General features: G+C 40.2%; 1 protein-coding gene across 2 annotated transcripts in view; it reads right to left on the minus strand.

The window, feature by feature from the left end:
- Positions 1 to 26,519, minus strand: part of macrod2 (mono-ADP ribosylhydrolase 2) — a 476,469-nt gene that overhangs the window by 91,460 nt on the left and 358,490 nt on the right. For both annotated transcript variants that reach the window (XM_042501834.1, XM_042501833.1), the window contains exon 8: positions 13,630 to 13,703. In XM_042501834.1, the coding sequence (XP_042357768.1) occupies positions 13,630 to 13,703 (74 nt within the window). The remainder of the gene's footprint in view (positions 1 to 13,629; positions 13,704 to 26,519) is intronic.

A 26,519-nucleotide genomic window follows, 5' to 3' on the forward strand; every position in this document is an offset into this window, starting at 1 on the left:
ATTTCTGGGGGTGCTGCTGCACAGCGAGTGCTTTCAGTTTTATCCATCACCCTCCTCTACCATGTAGCCAGCCCTCAGTGGCCAACCTTATCTCTGAAGCCCTGTTGAGTTACAACATGTACCTTTCCTACTGTGCCAGCCGTGCGAGCTGTGTCCCACAGAGATAGACGCTCTTGTCAATCAGCACTGTGGAAATCATTCGTCAGTAACGGTAACAGTCAAACAATGACATAATCTAAAGGCTTGCTAGATGCTGAGGTGGTAAGGCGGAGGCTGCGAGTGACAGTGTTGCTTACATTTGGCCATAATGTCACCTGGTAAAGACGCACACTGACCCACAGCTTTCAACATCTCTCTTCCTGCAGCTCAAAAGAAAGCTCCCTTAGAAAAGGCAAACTGCATGGGGGATTAGCTCTTCAGAACTCAGCATGACTCGAACTGAACCACAGCCTCAACCTTTAACACAACTTTGAAGAGCATTTACACCCATTTATGGTTCACTGAATCAAATGGACATCACTAGAAATATGAGCATCTCCATCTCCACATCTCTTTACTCTCAGTAAACTGCCGGTTTGTGCAGAGACAAAGTTTAATAGCTTATTATATGGTTCAATGTAGATAAACAGAGGAAAGATTTATATGGACTTGCACTTGTATGGCACATCCAATCATATAATTAGGGAGAGGCAAGTGACTAACTAATAACAGACGGAAAACGTTTGCATGTCATTAATTCCAGCTAATTTTTAAAATTCGTGCAGAAATAAAAAATCAATTTGATGGGGACATGTGTGACATGACATATGCAAATACTAGAGCCCCTCTAACTGTGGCAACCCTTACTTCTGAATACAACCTTGGGCAAAAAAGTGCCCTGATCAAGTAATTTATGCTTAGAAATAAAACATTGACTTTCAAATGCACCACCGCCCGAAGCCAGGCTTTGAGGCTGATTTGATCCCCCTTTGAGATGGTGAGAGATACGGCCCATTCCCCCTAATCACATGCCAGAGACTGTGCAATCACACGGCAACAGCTAAAGTAATCACTGCGGTGGTCCCCACCCCTCCTCCCTGAACCGAGAATCAACCCTTCAACATCGGTAGCACCGGGAAGTCCTGCATATGTGCTCTCCATACACAAACAGACACGCTGCCTGCGGCACCGCAGCCCAATATTCACACTGTAAGCAAGTTTGTTGATGAGGTGGCCGTTAATGACCAACTGTGAACTGTGAGAGAGGCTGCTGCTGCATGAGTGGTGACCTCATGCAGAAACAACATTTTGAGCAAGAAGGTGAAGCATTTTTGTGCTGCTTAGGTATTGCTTTTCATTAAGTTACAGTACATTGCCACATATGATGCCCAAATGGTCAATGCAACCAATCCTCACCTTTATTTTTGAGATATTTCTACTTGGAACTTTTTAGATATAACTTTTAAGGAACTTTGTTGAAAGCTCTTGTTTATTTAGCAGATACAAAGCAAAGCTTTTGTTTGGAGAAAATAATACACTAGTTGGGAGACAAGAAAAAGCGAGAATCTGACAACAAACAACAACCATCTATGGCTGGTAACAAACCCGCACATTAAAAAAAAGGAAAACTTTTCGACTTTTCAGTTTTCCTAAGAGCCTTGCAAAAAGGTTTCTTTTCTTTTTCTTTTTCTGGGTAATTTACACAGTTACTTCAGTTGATACACCGTCTGCCATTTCCGCTGCTTTGGATAGTAACTGCAAAGAACTTACACTGATGATACTCATGGTAACAGGGAATCGCTACTCATAGCTACCATAAAAAACAACAAGCACTATTCTCTTCCTGGTTTGGTTGCATAATGTTTGACGCACTTTTTTTGTGCTTTAAATTAAGCTTCATTTTCCCAAGAGATCATACCATGAGGCAGAGAGAACTGCAAAGTGAAAGTGAGGCTTACAGAGGACAATATAAATGCAGATGGTGTCATTATTCTACAGCTATTACACTGTGCAATCAATATTTATTTCATAATCATAAGTTTAAACAAAAAAAATGACTATTTTCACTGTATATCAATTTGCCTATTACATTGAATACTTTAGCCCTGCTAAGTGGCAAAATATTTTAAACTGTTAAAACAATAATAAGTCAAAGTTAACTTTACTGTCAATTCTGCCATATGTACAAGCAGTAGATGGACTGAAATGCCGTTTCTCCCTGACGCCCGTTGTAAAGATGCAAGTACACAAACAAAAGAATAGGGAAAAAAAGTAGGTAAGTACTAAATAAAAATAATAAAATTACAGTTTAAACTTCAAGTATAGAGCATTAACTTCAAGTAATGGGGAGTGCGTGATCATTTCTATTATGCAGTGAATGATTATTGTGCAAATGGGATGAATAATGCAAATATAATGAGTAGTTCAGGTGTAAATAAAAAATTCAATACATCTTACAGATGTGTGCGTAATGAAAAAAGAGGGATTTGCTGGGACAGGGACACGACCAAAGCTAAACAACTGTGCATATGTTTCATCCACAGAAATGAGTAATTAGCAGATGAGGTGAAAGCTGTGAAAAAAAATATGCCTGTTTAAAAAAATAAAAAATAAAAATAAAATAAAGTGTTAAGAGAGTTTGGGTGGGTTGCAGTAACACGCTCTCTCCTAGCAGAATACCCAGGATGTATTGTTACCACTCTATAAATATATCAAGATTTGCAGCCTACTTTTAGGTGCATAAATATTTAGTTGTTTCTTAAGTGTAAATGGCTAAACTTTAATATACTCAACATGAGACAAGGATTCAGTGAAGGCAATTCTCAACATAGAGTTGGCTGAGCTGGTGGTTAGCAGCTTATGGTGTTACCAGCCCTGAAAAACAGCAACAATGCTGACTGAACTAACATGTTAACATGGGGGAAACCAGAAGGGGGGGTGCTACATACATCACTGCTAACTGTGTGCCAGTGGCATACACACACAGCGACTCACACTCATGCACTGCAGGACCATCTACCAAAACAACAAACAGAGAAGCTCAGACTACAACACACACAGAGGGAGCATGACTTTATTGTCTGTTCAAGACGACATTACTCCACTATACGTTTACATAGCAAACAGTGGTTTGCTGCTATATTAATGCTCTGAATGTTGTAAATAGCTCCTTTACCTGCACATATTCACTTCACAAACAACTGAGCATGTTTTTCTTTTGCTGTGCACATCAATAAGAAGTTCATTACACTGACAATGCTAACCAAGGTTATTGTGTGTCCCAGACTTTATGGCTTAATATCAGCACAAGTGAGTGAGAGGACAGTGGAGTGGTCATAATGTTTTTTCAACCACTATCTTTTTCTGCAGGCCATAGATAGACGACATAATTAATGGCTGTGATGAGCATCCTGTTGTGTGTGTGTTGTCTGAACTTGCAGCAGTCTTAAAAAGGAGCTCACTGAGTCATGTGCTGTACTTACAAGACCATACACTAAATGGTCTGAACACACACACACTCACCAAACACCTCCAAAGTAAAGGTGTCCATGATTCAGCATGAATACCGCAGTGTAAAATTGTGCTCAAAATGGGAGTGAATGAGCTAGTCAGAGTTTGATGAGACGCCTGTCCTCTTCTGAACCAATAGCTCGACCCACTCTCGCTTTATCACGGTGTGCCAGCCTACCGCTATCTCTGCTACACTAAATCAATTAGCATGTCATTAAGATAGCTTGTTCCAGCACAGTAAGCATGGAGGTGGGACTACAGTATCTGCACGAACGGAGAGAGCTGAACTCAGAGGGCATCGTATCTCAGCGTCCATGTGTTAGAGTGCAGTGGGCTATATTTATTGGTGGCTCACTGCATGTGTACAAGAGCACCTGGATGTGGAGGAGATATCAGTCTTTAACAATAAAACATCGAGGTCTTTCTCAGCATGAAAAAAAAGCTGTGTTACGAAGTCTTAAACAAGTAGCAGTGATCTGTATTATGCATAAAGATAAATTATGCATACCTGATATGTCTTATGGTTTTATTTTCTTGTTCTCTGAAATCCCCAATAACAGCCATAGCAATTACACTCAAATCTTTATTTAAGTACTCTGCAATCACAAACAGCTTTTAAATTATTTACTTATTTCTGAGAGAGAGATTTAATCAATCATATGAGTGCACTTTATTTATTCTTTTCGTTCTAAGTAGGGACAGAGCATTATCAGAACATTAAATATTCATCCGCCTCAGAAAAGAGGACTCAAAGTCACCTCACATCAGAGAATAAGGTGATCATTCTGCAATTACCAGGAGTATAGCAACACCTTGGTCTTTGGACAAGATAGAGAGATGATAGGCTTAATCCCCATTTGTGCAGAGAGGATTTCTCTCAGAAGGCAAGAGCTCAATCAAAACCATTCAGATAAACATTAAAAATACTGTAGCATTTCCCTGCTTGCGATAAACTTCTCTTTATCTTGGGCAGCGGGAGCGCTTAATCAAAACTGCTTTTCCTACCGCAGATAAAGCGCTAAAAGTTAAACATTTAGGAAAATAACTTTGGCTAGTGTCAATTCAGAAATTGGATCCATATCTTAAATCTATTTAAACACTGAAACTAGTAGTATTTAACTACACCAACCTGAGGTCAGGGGAATCAAAGAGCACACATCATATTATCCAGAGTGAGCCAGATAATAAAATCCTCAGATCATAAAAGCCATAAAATCCCCATTCTACTGCCTTGGGCCAAATGGCTCCCACTAATGTATTAGACTACATGGCATGCATTAGCACTGGTGCCAGAAAAGTAATTCTCTGACAGAGAAAACTAATAAGGCATTCACACACTCTCTCTAAAGCATTGCCACAGCCAAAACTGCAGGTGTTTGACAGAGATGCTGAAGAGAGAATACAGTTATCTCAGGTCAAACTGTGTGTCTCTATCCAGACGGTACAGTATGTGGATGCAGAGTCGAGTGTTTAGTCATGCTCACAGCTCCTGATCTGGCCGTATCTCCCTGATGCTCTCAGTCACAGCAAACGATGCAAAGGGGCTAGACACTGACTTCAAAAGCCCAGTGCTGTCTTTGAACACCATGCCAGTTGCACAAGCCATCAGCAGCACATCAGCATCCTCAAGGCACGCACGGAGCAAATTTGTGCCTCTCTCGGCTGCAGATGCGACACTTGGCAAAGTCTTTTCACTGGATACCAAACAATAAAAACACCGTGAAGAGGCAATGCAGCAACAGGGAGCTAAAGCACCACCCCACTTAGTGTTAGCTTCTGTTCCGCTAGCTTTCGGGCTCTCAAAGTGTTTTCCAATAAAGAGCTAATTTCATCACTTGAAGCTGATTTTACTGGGTTTGCAGTCCATACACAAATCTAAATCTGTGCCTGCCACTGTGCTGGATAGTAACATTTAAACACATTCACATTGTCATGTAAACCAAGATAAAGCACTGATGTTTTTATTAGATTTATATATATAGATTTTCACTGCATTTTCTGTTACATTTTGATGTAACAGAGGGAGTTAGAAGGAAAACATAAATGCATACAAGAAAAATAAGGACAATGGAAGAATCATCTAATCATCGATGAACTGAAGAGAAGTCACATGTCCAACTTATCTCTAAACATATATTGTTTAACTTAGATTGTTAATCACTTGATAACTATTTTGATAACAAGTTAATTAAAGGTCTTGTGGCACTTAGTGGTGAGGTTGCAGAACAGAAAATTCTCTCTAGTGCCATTAGTGGAGGAAAACGACGACGGCCAATGCTGAAACGTGAATAGCCCAATCAAGTATCAGTGTTTGGTTTGTTCGTTACGGGCTACTGTGGAAACGACATGGCAGACTCTGTCGAAGAGGACTGGCCGTATATGTAGATACAAACAGCTCAGTCTATGGTAAGACAAAAATAATTCTTATTTTAAGGGATTATATGCCAATGACATCATAGTTATGAATATTATTTTCAATTTCTGCCAATATATTTCCCTAAATACTACACTTTTACATGAAAAAAAAAACATAGAAACATTTTTGTGAGAGAAAATATCTGATACTTGTATTTACCTGGATAATACAGCCGCGCAATGTACTCTTTATGTACTTTAAAGTTATTAAAATCAGTCCGGTGCATTTGCTTGAGAGTTTAATAGCTCTCCAATGCAATCTAAGAACAATATCTGCATCCAAACAGCTCCTAAAGGGTTTATCATTTTATTTTGACAGAATAACAAGGTAAACAAACAACAAATATTCTTATATGGCTCTTACCATAAACCCACTTAATACAGCATTTGTTTTTTTGACAAAATAACAAAGTAAACAAACTTAAATGTGTCTTCAGATATTGTTCTCAAATGCACTTAGTGTAGAATTGTTATGAAAGTACAGAACACTATAAATGAGTAAAATAATCACAATTCCAATTCAAAGTAGTGCGATAGTCACAACGAATAAAAATCAGTCACAATTCCTCTTATTGCACCTTTATACAGCCACAAATAAACAACCAAAATGTCAGTTGCACTTATTGTGGTGTAGCAGCCTAAGTTGAATATGAAAAAAAATCAGTTTCTTCTTATTGGAATAGAGGCATTTAAAAAAATCTGAATATCTGCTGCAAATCGTGCTCTGTGTTTATGTCATGTATGTCATGGCGGATGTAAACAAAGGATCTTACCTAATTTACAGATGAGTCTGTAATGAAAATTATCCTTACTTGTAGCTTTATGGGTCCTAAAATGTGGCTATGAACTCTGTATGAACATACTACAGATTCTTTTAAAGGCTACATCCCTTAGCCTTAATATCAGTCTTGAGGCCATCTCAGTGCCCATGTAGTCCAAGAGCTGCTCTCTTACTGTAAGAATAAGAAGAGTTTTGTCCTTCAGAGCTGAATAAAAAGCCTAGTCTTGAATACGAATTGTTTGCAGCCATTGATTCAAGGTAGGCTTTCATCTGTATACCAGAGGCTTGATAAACATAATCAGTTGCAGTACAACAAAAAATGCAGTAATGTGCTCCTTGAACGTTCTGTGGTAACTCTTCATTAATACCCAGCAGCACACGTCTTAGCCCCCGGATGATTGGAGCATTAAAAGATTTTGTGTGACTGTGTGAGGACCTGAGACTAGAAACATGAGTAAACTTTTCATATACAGCTCTATAAACTTTGCCCAAGTTGCATGTTGCAACTGAATCTCATGAGAGATGTTGTTTCATACCAACAAAATAGTCTCATCTATTTTGGTTATAATGAGGAGGTGCTCAGATTGTCTCTCAGCTTTAACTTGCATTATCATCAGCCTCTTAGAACAACTTATGAAAGAAACCCTGTCTTGAAAACATAGTCTGGTCAAGGCTAATGGACCAGAGGCTAGCTTGAAAAAAGCGTTGGGACTGTGTGTTTGTATTCTCTCTGTGTTTCCTGAGGCGATTCATCATCATTCTAACCAGCATGTATAGACGGTGATAAACAGGCACATACGAATGTAATTCACTGTCTGTAACCATATGCCTGTTTGATAAAGCTGGTCACAATACTTGAAAATGTAATTCACATTTTCCAAAGGTGAACGGAACAATATAGCCATGATAACGGCAACCATCCATCGTATTCAGCTGAATGACAATGAGTGCCTCATGTTGTAGCTCCATCTGCCAAAACTAGGCAGCCTCCTAAACTGATATCCACTTACATAGAAAAACACAATCATACAAGACATACACCATACTGTATTCATTCCTAATAGTCACTTGACATTCGTCACAAATCAGTGTTAAATCTCGGGCTTTGGCTTGAGATGGAATTTATTATCAGGTGTCTTCAATGACAAATGCTACTAAGGTAAACAGATCATTCACAGAACAGGAAAAGGGATGTAAACACCTGTTTTGGGAGCGTCTCCGGCACAGTGGAGTGCTTAATACCAAAGCCCAAACCAGAGTGATGTTGAAAGGTGAAATCTCTACACATCAATTTTGTCCTGAGCAGCGCAGCGCAGCAGAGCTTATTACAGACTCCCAATCTGTCTCAAGTGTTGAGTGTGTCAGTAATGCAGGGCTGCTGGGCCCTCGAAAAGCTTCATTAAAAAGCTTGGCCATCCAGAGCACATCCGTGGCAGCCAAATAAAGTGTCAGACCACATTTTTCATCTGCAGATTAAACCTATGTAAGCCTGAATTAAACCAAATTAGATCTGAAAATGAGAAATAAACCAAAGCCAGATGAGTGGAGCGCTGTGTGCGCTGTGAGCAGGAGGAAACGGCTCCAATACCATATGGAGAACTGGTTGTGTTGGGTTGTCACTGCCTCTGTGTCTGCAACCCCTTATGCATTTTTCAAGAAATTAGAGCCTTCTGGTCTGCTGTTTATACATACCCATATATTCTGTTTTATATTTTTCCATGTGGTGGTTACAGGGAGGCTGACCTCCCTCATTCTTTCATCTATGGTGATCTAAAGGATCATTCCTGCACTCGAGTCTCTCTAGATTAAAGGATCCGCTCCCCCTGACCACGGAAAGGCTGTTTATTCTTCTACAATGGAAGTCTAGGTGCTTTTAAGAGTGAATTTCATGCTGGCATTGCGGCTCTTTGTGTGCAAGTGAGTGCATCAGGGCTTCAGCGTGCTGGCCTGAGAGATAAACTCACTGCTAATCAATCACGCAGTGTCCTTTTTCTCCCTCTCTCCCTGTCCTACACACACGCACATGCACACACACACACACACACACACACACACACACACACACACACACAGTATGGACAAAATCCTTGTGCTATTTGATGCAACAGTATCATGAGACTTCAGACCCACTGGGGTGCACATTTCAATCAGTGGACAATTACAGTCCAATTGCTCTGTGTGACCACAACCTGACCAACTCACATGTATCTCAACTGAATAACCAGCAGTCGCAGAAGTACTCACGTCTTAACATTAAGTAAAACTACATATGGCAGAGCAGAAATATTCTGGTACAAATAAAAGTCCTACATTTTTTTTTATTGGTGATATAGTGCAATAACATACATGAACAGTAACAGTACTGAACAAGAGCATATATCACTAAGGGGGCATTAGGGTTAGTGATAATGACAGTGTGGATGTCCCCAAAAAAATATATGAATGGATTTGTTAATTGGTTACCCAAAATAAATAAATCAAGATAAAAATAAAAAAAGTAATAAATAAATAAGGAAGAGAAAAAAGAGATAATAATAATAAATAAATAAAAAAATAAATAAATAAATAATTATATTTTTTGAGTACTATATATATATATATATATATATATATATATATAGTACTCATAAAATATAAAATTCTAATGTAGAATAATGAATAATGAGATTATAATTATTGATGTAGGGGTGGGCGATATGATTTAATATTGCTTGTTCCATATGGGACTTATTGCATGTGTGTTTTTGTATTTGTAGGGCCATGGAGCACCACTGCAAAACCCACAATATAATTATATGGACTGGAGAGCTGTTAGCTTGTTTCCTGCTCACAGTGAATAAATCTTAATGTTTAAAGGTGCCATGGTAAAACTTGACTTCCTGCTAACAGCTAAAAGCTAACTGTTGACCGAAATCTTCAAGTTAAAAGCAAAAAGCATTAACATTTCTGGTGACCAGTGGCTCTGCTTGAGTTATTTTAATTATAACAAGAATTTATTTACCTTTATTATAATAGTACGTTATTCAAATTTGGTATATTTAGCTTGACTATAACAGTAGCTACTTATTTTAAATTTATTGTATCTGTAGTTAACTGAATAATTTTGTGTTTTAGTAGTCTACAATAGTTAGAGGAGCTTTCCCATTATCAAGATATATATTGGGTATCGCAATACAGCCTAAAAATATTGCAATATTATTTTTAAGACATATCACCTCGCCCTGTATTGATGCATTAATGTGTATTTCACTTTAATGCAGCTGATAAAGGTGGGCTAATTTTTTATTATTTTTTTTTTTACTTATAAGTCTTATCTTATGTATTTCTTAATTATATGTTGTATCAATCTAAATCTGGTATTTAGCAGTAACTCATAAATGAAGTGAAAAAGTCAAAAGTACAATATTTCCTTCTAAATGTTGTCAAGTGTAAGTATTAAGTAGCTAAAAAAGAAAATACTCAAGTAAGTACAATTACCTCAAAATACTATTTAACTACAGTACTTGAATAAATGTTCTTTTAACTTTCCACCACTGTGGATAACAGGCACACACATACGGAGCTGGACAAACACAAACAATGCTATCAAGTGAGAGGGTGTTTGTGTCGGTGGACGGGAGTTGCGGTGGGGGGCTGTGGCCTGTACTCTGCCACCCTTACTGTGTTAGATCCTCAGCCAGCCCATTGTACTGAAATTCAGCCACAATAGCACAGTATCTTCCCCAAAGCAGAGTCCTTATCATGGCCCTGAAATGACTCGTCTCTGTGGACGCCCACAACACAGGCTCCTCGGGGCCCAAAGCACAGAGCTGGAGGTGAGCGAGCGGAGCAATCTAGCGCCATTGTTCCGTGCATGATAAACTGAGCTTCAAACCTCTCATTCTCGCTCTATCTTTGGAATAGCTGGTTGCAATCTGTTATATGAGCTACTGCAGGGATGCTGAACTTCTGCGCTCTTCTGATGGTATAGCACAGAACACAATCTTTTTCCTAGTCTTTGCAGAGAGACAGAGAAAATGAATAAAACAACGTGTTGTAACAACCTCCGAAATATTGTAAAGCACATTCAAAGCTTTAATTATCTCCACCAAGAGGGTACGTTTTTTGGTTCGGTTTGTTTTTTTTTAGCAGGATTATGGGAAAATGACTGGTCATGACACTCCATGCTACAACTGGAAGTTGTAGCATGGAGTAGATTAGAATCACGGGGCGGATGCACACACTTTTTTCACTGTTGTTAACACTGCAAGATATTAGGTAGGTTCCAGCGCCCCCTGCTACCCTTGAGAAGATAAGTGATTATGGCAAATGAATGAATGAATGAATGATTAGGAGCGCATTGGAATATCTAAAACCGCTGGGTTTATAGTGCACTGGGGGCAGAGACCGCGCAGCAGAATGTCAGGCACATTGAAAGTGAAATTTAACCGTTCATTCTGATGGGTCTTAAAATTTAATTTCACTTACAAACTGCTCCTCTCACCCATCCATGTGATCTAATCAGCTGTGAATGGATCGACAGATAAATTGTCCATCCTGCAAGTGACAAATTGCATGGTGTGAGAAAAAAAAAGGCAGTTATGGCTGCGCTTTGTTCATGGACATGCAAAAATGTCCAAATTTAGAGACATGAACAACAGAAGACTTGACTATTGGCCTTGGTGGAAGTCTGTGCTCTCTAAGTTGCCTTCCAGTTCCCAACATCTTTATTGACAGTATGTTCTGTGCAAGACATGCAGTCAGCTCATAATTTTCTTAGAAGTTGACTCAAAGCCTGAAACAGAAGCATGTCAGTTATCAATCAGCCTGACAGTGTCAGTAGCTGCAGTGAGAAATTGCTCAAAATATGAGACAACACAGGCAACATTTAATGCGCAAGACATGCTAACGCAGCCAACAGGAAAGACATCATGTCATTCCTTCAGGCACTATGAAATTCCATCAGACATTTATTTGACTTCTGCTTAAATTCTTTATTTCTCTGTGGTAAAAACTAAACTGACATAATTACTTTTAAAAAGGGATGTTTTTTTTTTTTTACATCATGTATCCTTTCAAAAATCTGTTTGGGGATGCACCAAGAGCAACTAAGCACCAAGCAACGGTGAATGAATTGAAAAGTAAGGGAAGACCTCCTGCTTCAGTGCATGTTGTTCTGCGGTTTGATTGGAAGACTTTCCGATGTAATGCTGCTGTGCTTCTGGGTAAAATGTATCACTTTATTCTCTCTGATCTCGTTAAAAGCTTACTTACTCTTGGTCTAGTTAGAGTTGAAGATCCACTGCTTGTGCATGCAGAGCCTTGCCAAACAGTGCTCAGGGAAGCCTCCGTAGACGTCTGCTCCTCTCCATGAATTGTAATATTTTCCACTTGATCTACCCACACCAGAGATAGCTATCAGTCAATGCACCACAAAATTGTCTCCTCTGTGCGCCAGTGCAGCCCCTCCGCACTGCAAGCAGCACTCCCGGATGTGGAACAACACCACCACAAAAGTCAGCTTTGCACATTAGCTCGTTATTTACAGTCAGGCAATAAGCTATATCAAACCTTCTTTCTGCCAGAGCGTTGATGGATTCCCCAAGTACATGTTACAGCAATCATCAGGCGGTGAACAAGCGCCGCAAATATAGCACATCAACTGCAAAGTAATCCAGCAGCTCGGTATCATTTGGCTGCCTGTTAGCAACATCCATAACACCAGCTGAGAGATGTTGTAGCACATCAAGCTGTGAGCTTTATAAAACACCTCAATCCACAGTGACAGATATAAACAGTGCCACAGTAAACAGAGATGACCCCCGAAGGTTATCATCACTCACTGACTCTCGAGCTGATGTATGTTCTGTACAAACAACCTCCTGACAAGTGGATGAAATTCTATCAACATGAACTGTTAATGAAAATATTAAAGTGATAAACACCCCCTTTTTTAAATGCATGTCATATGATAATGTTGCTCATGATTTCATAATTGCATTTTGACATTAGTCTAGATATCACATTTTCACACAGAGTTTGACCTGGTTAATTAGTGCTGTCACATTACAAGATCGACACATATAAAGGTTTGAACACACTGGGTGAAGCAGAGTAATACCTGAAAATTAGTTCCCTTCTGACACCAAAGGCACATACAGTAGATATCAGTATATAGAAGTAGCTTTGTAAAGTAGCACACACTGTATTTGTTTTTCTCACTGGATAATAAAACAGTAATGTCGGCTTCTCTGTGGTAACGATCCTTACAGCAGCATGCAGCTCAATCTTCAGTAAAAGCCGCTTTGAAATTAAAATGTCCACATCTATTTCCTTCTCCCACAGGGAGAGATGGATATATTATGTCTCTTTGTGATGGTCATTTCAACAATGACTATTTTGGCTCTCACCTAATAACTGAAATTAAACATGATCGTCTGTTTTTCAGAGTGTACAATTCTTTGTTGTTTTCGCTCAAGATGACTGTGTTTATGCATGTTTTCTACGAAATAAACTGTGATGGTACAATGGATCATAACATGAATTACTATTTGAGCCTTCAGTCCTTGGAAGGCATTACTATAATTCATCTAATACAGAAACCAATTTCAGATTATTTCATATGATGTGTTTATGTTCTTCTGGGTTTAATAGCTCTCCCTAGCATAGACCAATTAAACAGTCAACAGACCATTTAAGGCCTGATTAGTCTCAGACTGGCTTTTAATTTGATATGCATTCAGACCACGAACTAAACAGCTGATCAAGCGGGGCAGGTGGGTAAGATGTCTGTCTGATACAGAGATGCATGATAATTAGTGTTCTGTGTTTCTGCTGTGGTCCAATCATCTTCACTCACAGCAACTCATCAATAGCACAAAAAAGGCAGTGTCTGCATGAATCCATACGTGGCTTCAGACTGACAGCTATTTGTTTTGAACATGCATTACCCTGCCGGGTACTACCTTATCAGGATTCTCTTCGATCCAGCTCTTTACTGTGTTCAGAGCGATGTCAGCAGCAGGCTCATTCGGAAAGCCTGGAAAGGAGGGAGAAAAAACAGTGTCAATACCAGTTGTATCCAACATGCAGATGTAAGGTGGAGACAAAAACAGACAGGCCAACAGACAGACAAACCGATATTTCCACAGGTTACAGCGTTTCTCCTAAATCAATGGAAAGCAGCACAAGCTGCTTGTCTCTGGTAGATGGGAACAGCTGCCTGATAAACTGCTGTAGATGTGTGTTGCCAGATGCACAGTGATGCGAAAACACATACACATACATATTCCGGGGTGCAAAGTGTGGATACAAACCGCATATATATATACATCACACCGTCACTCACCTCAGGGTAATTGATCGTTTTGTCTAAAGAAGGAAAAATAAACCTCATGTGTGATCATTCACACTTCCTTATTTTTTCAGTTTACCACAACAAACATGTAGTAAAGGCAGTGTGGCTGAGAAGCAATGTGGCTAACTACAGCATTACTCACAACAGTTGTGCCTGCTAAGGAGCCCTAACACTGCGTTAACATAAGGTATCGATCTCAACACACAGATTGCAGTATGATTAATTTTTAATAAGGCCAGCTGAGGGAGGACTCTGCAGGATGCTGATCTCAAGATCATTTGCTGCCACTATAGAGAACTTCCCAAGACCCAACACTTAAGAGTGAGCTATTGACTATAAAAGCCCTTGGGCTAGCCTTGCTACAGCTTGAGAGTATATAAGCCATTAGCAAAAGCGCTGACAATCTTCTACTCTGTCACAGAGTAGTGTTTCAGTTGTCTTCATTTCAAAGTAATTATAGCTGAGTTTGGTCTTCTGTGCCTTTCACAAAACTTGACAAAAGCATTTGACTCTAAATCCTCTGTACAAATCTGTAGAGCCAGTTTGAAGTCACCTTGCTGGTGCAACCTTAAAGGGGCTGTGTCCACCACAGTGTTTTTCTCCGAGGCCAGCGTTTTAGGAGCGCTTTGTAATTATGCTACGCTACAAACTGTTACAGGTTATCTGACAGCTTTAGTTACTTCATAAATTAAGATTTTTGCATGAAAAAACATAAGAAGAGTTCATAAATTATGATGTTTTGTTATTTATTAAATCAGCTGTGATTTACACAAGTAAAGCTTTAATTAGTCAGTCTATTCACAGAAAATTAATTGACTATCCTTATATCCTTATAACTATTTTGATACACATAAAAGTTTTTTTCTATGTTTTAATGGTTTTGAGTTTCAGGGAGTGTTATTGTCAATTTTGTTCATAATTGGGGGGGGGTATGTTTTTTTCTTCTTTAAAAAGATAATTTTAAGTTTTTGGGTGTTTTTTTGGAATTGTTTTCTTTTTTTTTTTTTTAAATATAATTTTAATTATTTAGATGCTTTTTGTTTTCTTTTTTTCATAATAACTTTTTTTTAATTGTATGTGAGTTTAAGATTTTTCTGAATTGGGTACTTTCCTTTTAATACTTTACGTGCTTTTACTTAAATAACATTTTTCAATGCAAGTCTTTTACTTGAACAGAGTATTTTCATAGGGTGGTATTAGTATTTTTACTTTCGTAAAGGATCTGAGTACTTCTTTAACCACTGGCATTTTCTATAGTTTTACATAACATAGGACCAAATACTGCATGACATATGCAAAGTTACACCCAGAGGCCAGCTATACAACATGCACAATTTTTTTCAGTCCTTAGTGACTCGGCTCACGATTTAAAACTCCACGCTCTTCCATATTATAACCCCTGACCTCCATAAGGGACCACAGGTTGCAGCAGGCACTATCATCCTTTAGCGACAGAGGTCAAGACCTCAATTTCAACCCATATCAACGGATACAAGGGCCATGCCACAGTATCAGCCTGTTGGTTATTGCTTGGGTCACAATCTCAAATATTTTTCTTTTCCGGGTCATTGCTACGACTATAACATCCTATGACCTATGAAACAGGCTTACAAGTACTGCAACGACCCCTTCCCCTTTATGTTGGATGTAAAGAAAAAAATGAAAAATCAGCCTTACGTTTCTGGAATTCTTTCATCTCTGAGTCGGACCACCTGCTGTCAAAGCCTCTCAATAACTTCCCTGTAAATGCTTTAAATCAACTGCCTTGACAGTTGAGATATACTGTATGAGGCTTTATCCACACCACTCTCACCTTTCTCACTACTGTTGATGTCTCTTTCTCTCTGTTTTTCTTCTCCTCCCCCTTCTCAGCCTGACAGGAGTGGCTGAGTTACACTGAGGAGAGGAGAAGGGCTGAAGCACTGCCGAGCCCGAGCTGAGCTCCTGTTCAAGCCCTGGGTGGAGCGAGATGTGAGCTGCATACCAGCCAGCAATGACAGCCGGTCTGCTCCTATGGCTCTGTTAGGCAGTGTCTGCAGACAGTGCATGGCCCGTTCACGGCTCCTGCCCTTCAAAAGCTGCCCCCAGAGCTGTGTGCTCAGAACCTAATCCAGCATGCCAAATCAGTTTGCAGGTCACCTGACTCCTCTTGTCTCCCCAGACACACTTAACCTTTTCAGCGATATCACTTTGTCTGCTGATGTTTCCTTTTTAAAATCTGTTTCCACACATATAAAGGTGTACCAACACTTCAAATGGCATGTCAAGTATCATAGGCAAACAGATGTGTGGAAGACAGGAAAGCTGAGAAAAACAGATCCACGGAGATAGGACCAGCTGTTGAGGAAATGCACGCACAATGAGAGTGGTGTCAAAGAAGTCAGCAAATTCACAAATTAAATAAATTAGACAATTATTGTAAGGAGTCAGGACCTGTCTTTGTGCTCTTACTATGCCAAGTTAAGAAAGTGGAAAACAAACATTTTACATGCAATTGCAGGGTGCAAACTTTTTAAATATTTTTTGGAAATAAGTACTGGAAAACACAGGGAGGAGGTTCGGTGCAAAAGCATTTTTATCACCAATACCACAACAACAGGAGGACCAAACAGAATTTCTTAATATATCAAAATGAAAAGATTATCATTGTTGGCTGTAAAAATCCTACACAGCATCAAAGAATTGCAGAACACAGCAGCAACAGTCTCAGCTGTATCTTCTAAGACCGTGTATATATCACCAAGTACAATTTCAGTTTTCATATAGTTTTTCTGTGTAAAAATGCTGCAGTGAACACGACTGTGCTGTCAGGCACACCGAGCGCACAGGAGACACCGCGGTGACTGTCACACATTTATTCTGCCTGCTCCAGACGCTCCACTTGACACATCTTCACCATCTGCACATATGGATTGTGTAAATTAGCAAAGACAGAGGGGTGCAATTCTTTTCTTTTCTTTTCTTTTTTTTTTTTTTAAATGTGCCTCCGCGTTTAGATCTGACCACCTGTGTTTTCTGTGTAGGTTTTTTTGTTTTTCAATTTATATACTGCTGTCATGTTGTTTTCGGGCTGTCCATATGTCTGAACGTCTGCCCTGTTCTTGTGAATGTGACATCTCAAGAACATCTTAAGGGAATTTCTTCACATTTGGCACAAACATCCTCTTGCACTCAGTGATGAACTATTTAGAATTTGGCAGACAAACATTACTGTGATCTCACATCCGTTTAATTGTCATGAACACCACATCTCAAGAGGGCCTTAAATGTCAGTTGTTGCCATGATTCACCACAAAGAACCATAGATCAGCAGGCCCACTGCTATGCTTCAGCATCCATGAGTTGCTTTCCACTGTTCATGGTTGCATGTGGGCATGTAGAGGGCGGAATATGAGGCTCTTCCAAATTGATTTGGAATTTATAAAAGTAAATAGTGTACAGACAGGCATATCCACAGTTTTATAAACCAGAATATTCTTTGGCTTATGTAAATGTCTTTATTTGTACGTACACAAACATTTAGTATGGATTCTCCACAGACTTCTACAAATGAGGCCCCGGCTCGCAAAAAAATGTATGGCGTCCATGTTAGCAATGGTTTCATATGAACAAATGGTAGTCACTGATTAAGGTAAGACCTTTAGGAGATCATGGGATGCTTTTTCACTCATAGCACCCCTGGGACACTGATGATCAGGTTGTATTGCTACTGTATAATTGCTTAATGTTTATTTTGGTTGACCTAAATATTTGCATTATCACGGGCCTTTGGATATTGTAGAACTACTGTGTATATTCAAATTAATAAAAACTTTCATTATGTAAAAAATAAAGCTAAAAAATCTTTTAATCATAACATTGGGCTGAGCCCAGCAGTGGGTGGACGGCATTGAGTCCATTTAATCTATTCAGTGTGGAGTTTGTACAAATGCTCTATTGATTTGAGAGCTGTACCTATTAATCATAGCAGAGCTGAAGGGGGAGACAGGTGAAAAGAGGTGAGCTATAGAACCAGTGAAGAAGATAGCAGGAAAGTAGAATGACAGATGTAAACAAATGTTGGAAAAAGAAATGGCATAAAGAGAGTAAGATGGAAAGCTGAGGAAACAGGGTCAGTTCAGCTCGGAGCAGCATGCCAGACGAACCTTGCTCGGCAGGAACATCAACGGCCCAAGGTCAACAGCAGCAGTTTGAGTGCATCGGCTGCTCTCTCTCATCATTTGTCTCTTTCACAGCATCCACTACCTTAAGCTCTTTGCCTCTCTGTCCCCCTGTCAGCGTAGCCAAGTATGTTTATATGCTTAAAAACAGCTACAATAAAATACCCTCAATCATCACTTCCATCACCTCTCGTGGCCACAGGAGTCACAGCCCTGTTGGAAGTGCAAAATCCACTTACAGGAGCTCAGACAAGGATGTTCAGAAAAGGACTGAGTGGGCTGACTCTTTCATATGCTCAAGTGCACACAAAATGAAAAAGTTCTGTGTTTTACTTCTACATCTTCTCCCCTCAATACTTCCTTCTCATTCTCTTTTGCTCCATTTGCTGTGTGGAGGGTTCAGTGAAAGCTAATCTGTCAGGAGGTGGAGAGCTGGCGTCAGGCGCAGTGATGGTGGGCCCTCCAGGGTCCCTGCTCTGCTTGGCTCGGCTCTCTCCTATGCTGGGAATATGGCCGGCTCAGGGAGATTTGTCTTAGTGAGGCGCACTGATGGGATATGTGCAGCGCAGCGCCGCTGATGAGGACTCAGGTGGTGCAGTGTTATTTCTGCTGAAGGCTCCTCTACTTCATCACCAGGTGGAGCGCAGCATCCAGACAGAGAGAGGGGGAGAGACTATGGCACGTGCCATGTGGACAAAGGGTTACGGTGGCATTGTGTGCTTACATAACATCTGCATAGTACATCCAGTGATGTTGATGGCAACAGTAGTTATGGGTTCAGTGACCTCAACAAATTTGGACAAGTGACCAGGGAGAATTAAGTTAAGACAAACACTGAATCTGACCTGAGAAGACTGCAGCAGGTCTTTTCAGTTAGCGTTCTTCCAATTCCCTTTTATTGACTTTAAGCCACAATTACAAAGCATAATTAGTTTATATTAAAAGGAGACTTGATTTAATTTTCTTTTAAATGAAAGGTACGTTTTCATCCATGTCTCCACATCAGCCCAGTGAGCTAGGCCAAGGGGAAGATTCATCTTAAAACAGAATTCACACATTTTATTCCTATGATCTCGGGCATGTAGGACCTTTGTTAATATGAAGAAAAAAAGAGAGCCGACTCTAATCTCTGATGCAACCAGGAGACAGAGTCTCTGGCCCCTCTCTTAGGCATATGTAAAACACCTTAATGAACACTTGTGCCGGACCATTGGTGACTTTTAAGGGTTACTGTTTTATGTATTTTGTAAAACTAGAAACCAGAGAAAAGCAGCTACTTTGGATGTTAAAGATAAAAAAAACACACAGTTACTTAATTCATAATGAAACAGTTCCCAGTTTACATCATAGAAAACTCTGTCTTGACTGTGAAAGTTGGAAAGTTCATGTTCAAAAATATCCACTGAACTGGAACACAAGAAAATAATATAAATGTGCACTCTGCCTTAGGGGGGATTTCTGCTTAAGGAACAGGCAAGCCCATTGCTCTCTCTTTTGCCAGTGTGGCAACTCTCTTGTATCCTAAATTTACAGAGTTAACTTCACAACAAACTTGTGTAGCTAAGGTGTTTTGTTCTGGTGAGAAGGAGTGAGAAGTAACTGCATAACCTGATAAAGCCAGAAAAGGGAAATCAACAGGTTGAATACACGTCTGGACTATGATACATTCCCATCCTTTGTTTGCAAATGTATGCTGTAGGCATATAGTGCAGACCACACCAGTTTTGTTTTTCCTGAGTGAGCTTATATTGTGAGGAGGATACCACAACTTGCTGTTATTTTTAGTGCTTTATATTTCCTTTCTTTTCTTCTTTGTTTTTTTTTTTTGTTTTGGAGCACATACTGATTTTTTTTTTGTAAGAGTATGTGGCCTTGGTTTGATAAACATATGCTGGCTGCATTCTTGAAAAATACAAAGTACAGCTTTTCTACCCTTGAGGCAAGAATCGTATTGTTGGTCCCACTTTTCTACCCCTCAGTTGTAGTTGGTCAAGTTCACGTCTCAACACTCGTCATTCATTTTGATGAGCTGTCTACCTTGAAGCAGCATATAGCCCGAGGCTGATGTATCTGGCACTCATAAATTCACCACAGGTGTTGAAATGGCAAACGGTAAACAGGAAATTTGCTACAGGAAATAAAAAAATGGCAACAACAAAAACATAAAAAGCCAATGTTTATCTGATTTTGAAAGGTCTTTAACAAAGATTTAGCATCAAATTTCTTTTTTACGATTGTAGCTCAGAAACATCTTCAAAATAGTTTCATAAAGAAATCCCCTTTTTAATAAAATGTTGATGGGGCCCAGAGAGTCTGACTGCTGCCTCTAAAGACCCTTATTGTAATAGACATTCAGAGTGTATCACTTAAGCATAATATTATACAAAGTAGATTAGTTGATTGTGGTTTGGGCAGAAGGAGGAAATCATTAAGTGCAGCACAGTGGAGGGCTGCTCTAGTTGAGGGCAGCAGTCCTGTGTGTTCATCTGGAAAGGGGGGGGGGGCTGTCACCCCATCAGGGCCCAGAGGAGAGGTGAGGTGACCCGGGGTGGAGGACAGAGTAGCGCCCCAGGACTCTAGACGCCAAAGCGTGGGTGTCAAATGGCCCGGAGCTCCTCTCTACACCAACAGTGGGACGCGGCAGGGCTGTGACCATGACCGACTTTGCAGCCCGCAGAAGGAGACAGAGACAAAGAGGGATGGGAGGGTGCTACGTGAGGAAGACAGGCAGAAAAAGAGGCAGGAAGAAAGAGAGCAGCCTCCGTGGCACAACAGATGATGACCTTCCTTGGAAACGTTCCATATAGGTGATGCCACGCTTTGTCCTACATGCTAAAATTAACTTTTTAAAAACATCCCAAAGAGTGTTTGAAATGCAAAAGTTTAATGCTCAACCAAGTTTCTCAAAGGCCTATATCTATTGTCCTGTGGGTGGGAAGTATTTTTACATTTGGCTTATCATCCATGAAAATGGTAGAGCAAGGCTAGTGTTGAGCACAATGCATGCTGTGTGACTCAGTTAAATGGGCTACGAAGCTCCTGTTCCCTCTGAGCACACACTCTGCTACCCACTGATACAGCACGTTGCTTCTATGTACCTTGAAATTCCCAACCCAGCTGGGCTAAGCTCCCTGTAGTAAACCCTGGGTTTTAAGAGAAGGGGGAACTCACCCTGGCCATCTCTGGCAAGCCAGCAGCAAGCCATCACTGTTGAGAGATAAGGTGCCATGAATGTCTCCAACCTGCCTAATCCCAGACAGGGATGAAGAGAGCCAGGGCATGATGCTGGCTGGAGGAAAAAATTCTTAGCAGCTTGACACCTTTGATCTGGACGGGACAGTAGAATGGCAGCGTGGACATACCAGTAGAGCTTGTGGTGGATTACACCCGCATATCTTCCACAGCCACCAGTCAGTGCAAAAACTCCTCTGTCAACAATCCTCAGATCCGTCACAGAGACAGATGAGCCAAAGGTGTGGAGGGCAAGCAGTAAACAGGGAGATATTTGTCCTGAGTAGTGGCGTTGCTGTGTTGTGGGCCTCTGATTGTTTTGATAGGGTTATAAATGCACGTATGCGACGGCATCTGTCAGGTAAGTAGTAGACTTAATGTTTGTGTCCTTGCTTTCACGTTGTGCCCGTGAGCTCTCTGCTCCGTGCTAAGATTGATCTTAGTAGACGCCTCCTAAACTGTACAGCTCATTACAAGGCTTTTGGAAAGTGCTCTTTCAGCGCCAGCTAAGATGCGATCTCCACAAGGCTAAATTGTCCACGGCGCATCTTGAAATGGGATTTTTATGTATGTGGCTTTGCTCGAGTGAGTATCTCAGCCTGTGTGTGAGCATGTGTGTAAGAAAGATGTGCGAGGGAGAAATACGGCAAGAATGTATGGAGACAGGAGAGAAAGAGATGCAAAATATGACCTCTCTAAGTCTAGGTAGTTGGACTCTTGGCACTGATCTTGTGAGACATTGAGAGGTGTCTCCTCTTTGGAAGGAATAATCTATTTAAACTTAGGTTGCACGGCTGTGATTGATGTGCAAACAGGAGCAGCACTTAATAACCTCTATCATGCTGGGTGACCTCGTGGCCCACGGTGGGCACCAGTTTGTTTATGGGTGGTACCTCCGACACACTATCCGTGCAGAAATTCTGTTGTGGCTAATGGGCCGGACTGAGGGATTGGACTGTCAGCGCAGTGTGAGCCCTCATTTTTCTTTCCAAGCGTCTAAGGTACCCCCTGTGCACCCCTGCAACACCCAACCTCCCTGTTCTGCCATCATCTGTCAATGGTGACTGAGTCTCCTGGAATATGGAGGCGTGAGAGAGAGTGTCAATTAGCATTAGCTTTCCTGACAAATCTATTTTTCTCGCCACAAAGGCCTTGGATAACTTGTTCCTGATTCCTCTCTGTCACAATGTTGGGGGCGCAGCATTTGTTTTGTCTGCAACCATTCAAAAGTGAAAATGGGTCAAGCACATGTGCATGGTACCTGTGTGCATGACTATGTGCACATATACGATTATGGCTCTATCTATGTGTATTCTACAGGGACAGAGGGATGGAAAGAGGCACACACACAGACAGAGAGAAAGAGAGATTGGGAAGATGTGCCTTCCACACTAAAAAGCTTGTGTTTACATTGCTGAAATGGAAGTTGACCTTAAAGGTTATCTAAAATGTACAGAAAATGTCAAAACGCCTGACAAGAGAGCAGGGCCCCTTTCAGAACATGGCAGTACTCAGGGGGCACAGGGAAAAGTCATACAGAATAACACCACAGCGCTGCACTAGACTGTAGTTCCTTTGAAAGTCCCTCCTCTATTTGCCCTCTGCTGTGTGAAGATCTTCAGTCTTAATCAGCCGTATTGTTCTGTAGAGATGCAGTTATGGGAAGCGCTAAGCTGTTTATTTATTGAACAGGCTGTTTAATTCTCCCCCCTCTGCTGCATGCTTGGCTCTGCACAGCCTACCTCTTTGATGTGAAGGGGGCTGTTGGTGGGGTGCTATGAAGGGCTCCTACTGGCAATGCAGCACACGGCACCAGAGTAAAAAGCAATAATCAGTGCCCTCGTCAGCGGCATACAGTACAAACAGTGACTCTCTCCCTCCTGCATGCATTCGGTCTGCCTTTGTGTCACTACAATAGAGCTGTTTTACTCCAAAATGCCACATATCCATTTTGAAAATAGGCTTGTATGTGTCCACTACTTGACATTTTATTTCTTAATTTATAAAAGCAAAAACTGGAATTTACTTTAACATATTAAAGTAACACTTCGGAATTTTGTTCTGTCCATCATTTGGGTTCATTTACTGAGAAATTGAAAAAACAGTTCTTCAGTCACTAACAAGTCAGTCACCAAAGAGTCCGACACTAATGATTCAGCCACCAGCAAGTCAGACAGCGTTGAGTCAATCACTAATGAGTCAGACACTAACAAGTCCAACACTAACAAGTCTGTCACCAACAAGTCAAACATAAGCAAGTCTGACACTAATGAGTCAGTTACCAACGAATCAGAAACTAATGAGTCAAAAGCTGGCAAGTCAGTAACTAAAAAGTAAGACACCAACGACTCAGTCCAAAGATTTAGACACTAACGAGTCAGTCACTAACAAGTCAGTCACTAATGAGTCAGTCACTAACAAGTCAGTCACTAATGAGTCAGTCACTAACAAGTCAGTCACTAATGAGTTAGAAACTGAGGAGTCACCAACAAGTCAGTCATCAACGAGTCAGACACTATTAATTGGTCACTAAAGTATCAGTCAATAACAAGTCAGTTGCTAACAGGTAAGACACCAATGTGTCAGATGCTAATGAGTCAGTCACAGAAGAGTTAGTCACTGACGAGTCAGACACCACCAAATCAGAAACCAATGAGTCAGCAACAAGTTGGAGACAAATAACACTGTTGCTAACAGGACAGATATTAACAAGTCTGTCACTTGTCAGAAACTAACAAGTTAGATGGGAATTTCAGGCTGTGTTGCCCTTCAGATTGTTAAGCCCCTTGAGGCATATTTGTGATTTTGAACTAAATTAATGAAAATGAATTGCCTCGACTTGACTATAGAGCTACACCAAAGTTTTCTCTGCTGGCAAAATAACAAAAAAAGTGGAAATGCAACATAATGCATGCTCATATTAATGCAGAATGTGTGGCTGGAATTTACTATGCAAGACAGAAAGATACGAGATGGAATGAATTTTGCAGAAATGTCTGCTGAACCTATCATCACTGACTGTAAAATCTGAAGTGAAATAACCAGCAAGGGAGGAAGAGGAGGGAGAGAGTGAGGGGAAAAGAGTGAGAAAGAAATTACAACTTTCGCCCTTCTTATCATTAACACCTCAGTAATAGCCATTTCAGGATGCGTGCATAGACAGGTGGCAGAAAACAGACATTATTGCAGAGAGAGACGGTGAGAGGAAATGATGAGGAGTTGTGCAGTTAACTGTGCAGATTGTGAATGTGATGGGTGGAAAACTCAGTATAATTATAAACAAACAACTGAAGGCTCTCTTTAGTACTCGCGCTGGGCTTCGCTTACAAGTGTATGCTATGCTGTGTATCAGGATGTGTGACCACTTGGACTCTAGTACCAAGTCACATGAATGAAAGTTTAATGGGGCCAGCTGGGCAAAGTTTTTCTTTTAATCTGTGTTGAATAAATGGACAGCTTGTTGAACTCCTACAACTACACCATAATTAGCTATTCTTTTTGTTTTTCAGCACCCTGGATGTTAATAATGTGAAAGATGCTCATTGCCAGAAAATAGCGCGGAAAGTAAAAGTTTGAGGTAGGTACTTTGCGATCTCCAATCAGTACGTGTGTGTAGTAATGTTTTCGGTGTGCAACTTGATGACAGCTGTCAGTTAGTCGTAAGGGTTGATAAATCAGGAAGAGTGATGGCTTTGAATGGATCACTTTGTTCTGACATTTCAGAGAAAAACAGACGTAAGGTAGTTAATTCACATATGCAAAGAGGCTTTTTTGTTGCTCATAAATTCTTGTACTTTTTAAAAGTCTGTATACACATTTCCAAACTACTTACTTAATAAATCTTTTTGTTTTACACCAAACATTCTGGCATGTCTATTTTTATATATGCTAACTGAAGTTTAGAGGTTTCCCAATTCATGCTCTCAGTCATGTTCTGGGACTGTATATTTCTCTTAAGCTAAAGCCTTTTGGAACTTCCTTCTTTTGGAAAGAGGAGTGCACAATCTCATTTGCAAAATGTGTTCAACAAATATGTTACGATTGGCAGTGTCTGTTCAGCACTATGCAGACATTTGGGGGTGACAGGCACAGCAAACCACAAGTCAGGTGCTCAAATGTCTCTGATTTTCACCTATTTTTTAAAAATAAATTGCAGTTTCTTTTCATGTAGGGCTGTGACAGGCTGGTTGCATCACAGAAATAAGACATGGCACTGCATTTTTTTTTCTAGCCACAAGGAGAAATGCAACTCACAGAGGCAAAGCTTCATAATATAATGCGATATTTGAGAAAAATTAAATGAAAATCAATGATGGTTCATGCTTCGCTTGAATTTTGCAGTTCAGCTGCAAATGTCTGCGTGTACAGTTTAACAGCCCGGCATCAAGTCTTCATTAGCAGCAGTGCATACAAATAACTGAGGCTGTGCTCATTTACACCATCAGTGTTAGAAGGCACTCTGCTAAAACTGAAAACAGCGAATTAACACCTAGGTATTGTGTTTTTTAAAAGGTTGGCAACATAGTTTATAACCAAACCTCTTCTTCAAAATAAGACAATGAATCTATGCATTAATTCAGTTAATAAAACATCAGCTATATATAGAAAATCAGTTACAAGATTAGATTAGATTAGATATCACAAAATATTCAACATATAAACCTTATGCAGACATATTGCACAAATAATACAGCCAAGAAATGTATGCAGGGTGGAAAAAACACATCAAATTGTATGAATTGTCAAACATCTGACCCGGATCAGTCTGTCTCTTTCTTTTCTGTGTTTCAGAGGTAGATTGCATCATTCTTTTTCTAGGAAAGCCTCCAGCTCTCTCTGTGATGATGTAGTTGGAAACCCATAAAGGATTTAGCTTTGGTGACTGTAGAGGCCACGGACAGGTTATGAATTCACTTTAGTATCTGAGAAACCACTTTTGAATTTGTTTTACATTGAGCCCAGTTGCATTATCATCACAATGTACATACAATATACAGGAACATCTTGAGGGAACAGTGTTTGCACCATAGAGTCTTGTAAAATGGTTTTAATTTCCATGGCTATAATATGACTGTGCAGAGTGATCTCACAAGATGACAGCCAATCA

The sequence above is a fragment of the Plectropomus leopardus genome, chromosome 15, assembly GCF_008729295.1.
Source record: "Plectropomus leopardus isolate mb chromosome 15, YSFRI_Pleo_2.0, whole genome shotgun sequence".
Taxonomy (NCBI): Eukaryota; Metazoa; Chordata; class Actinopteri; order Perciformes; family Serranidae; genus Plectropomus; species Plectropomus leopardus.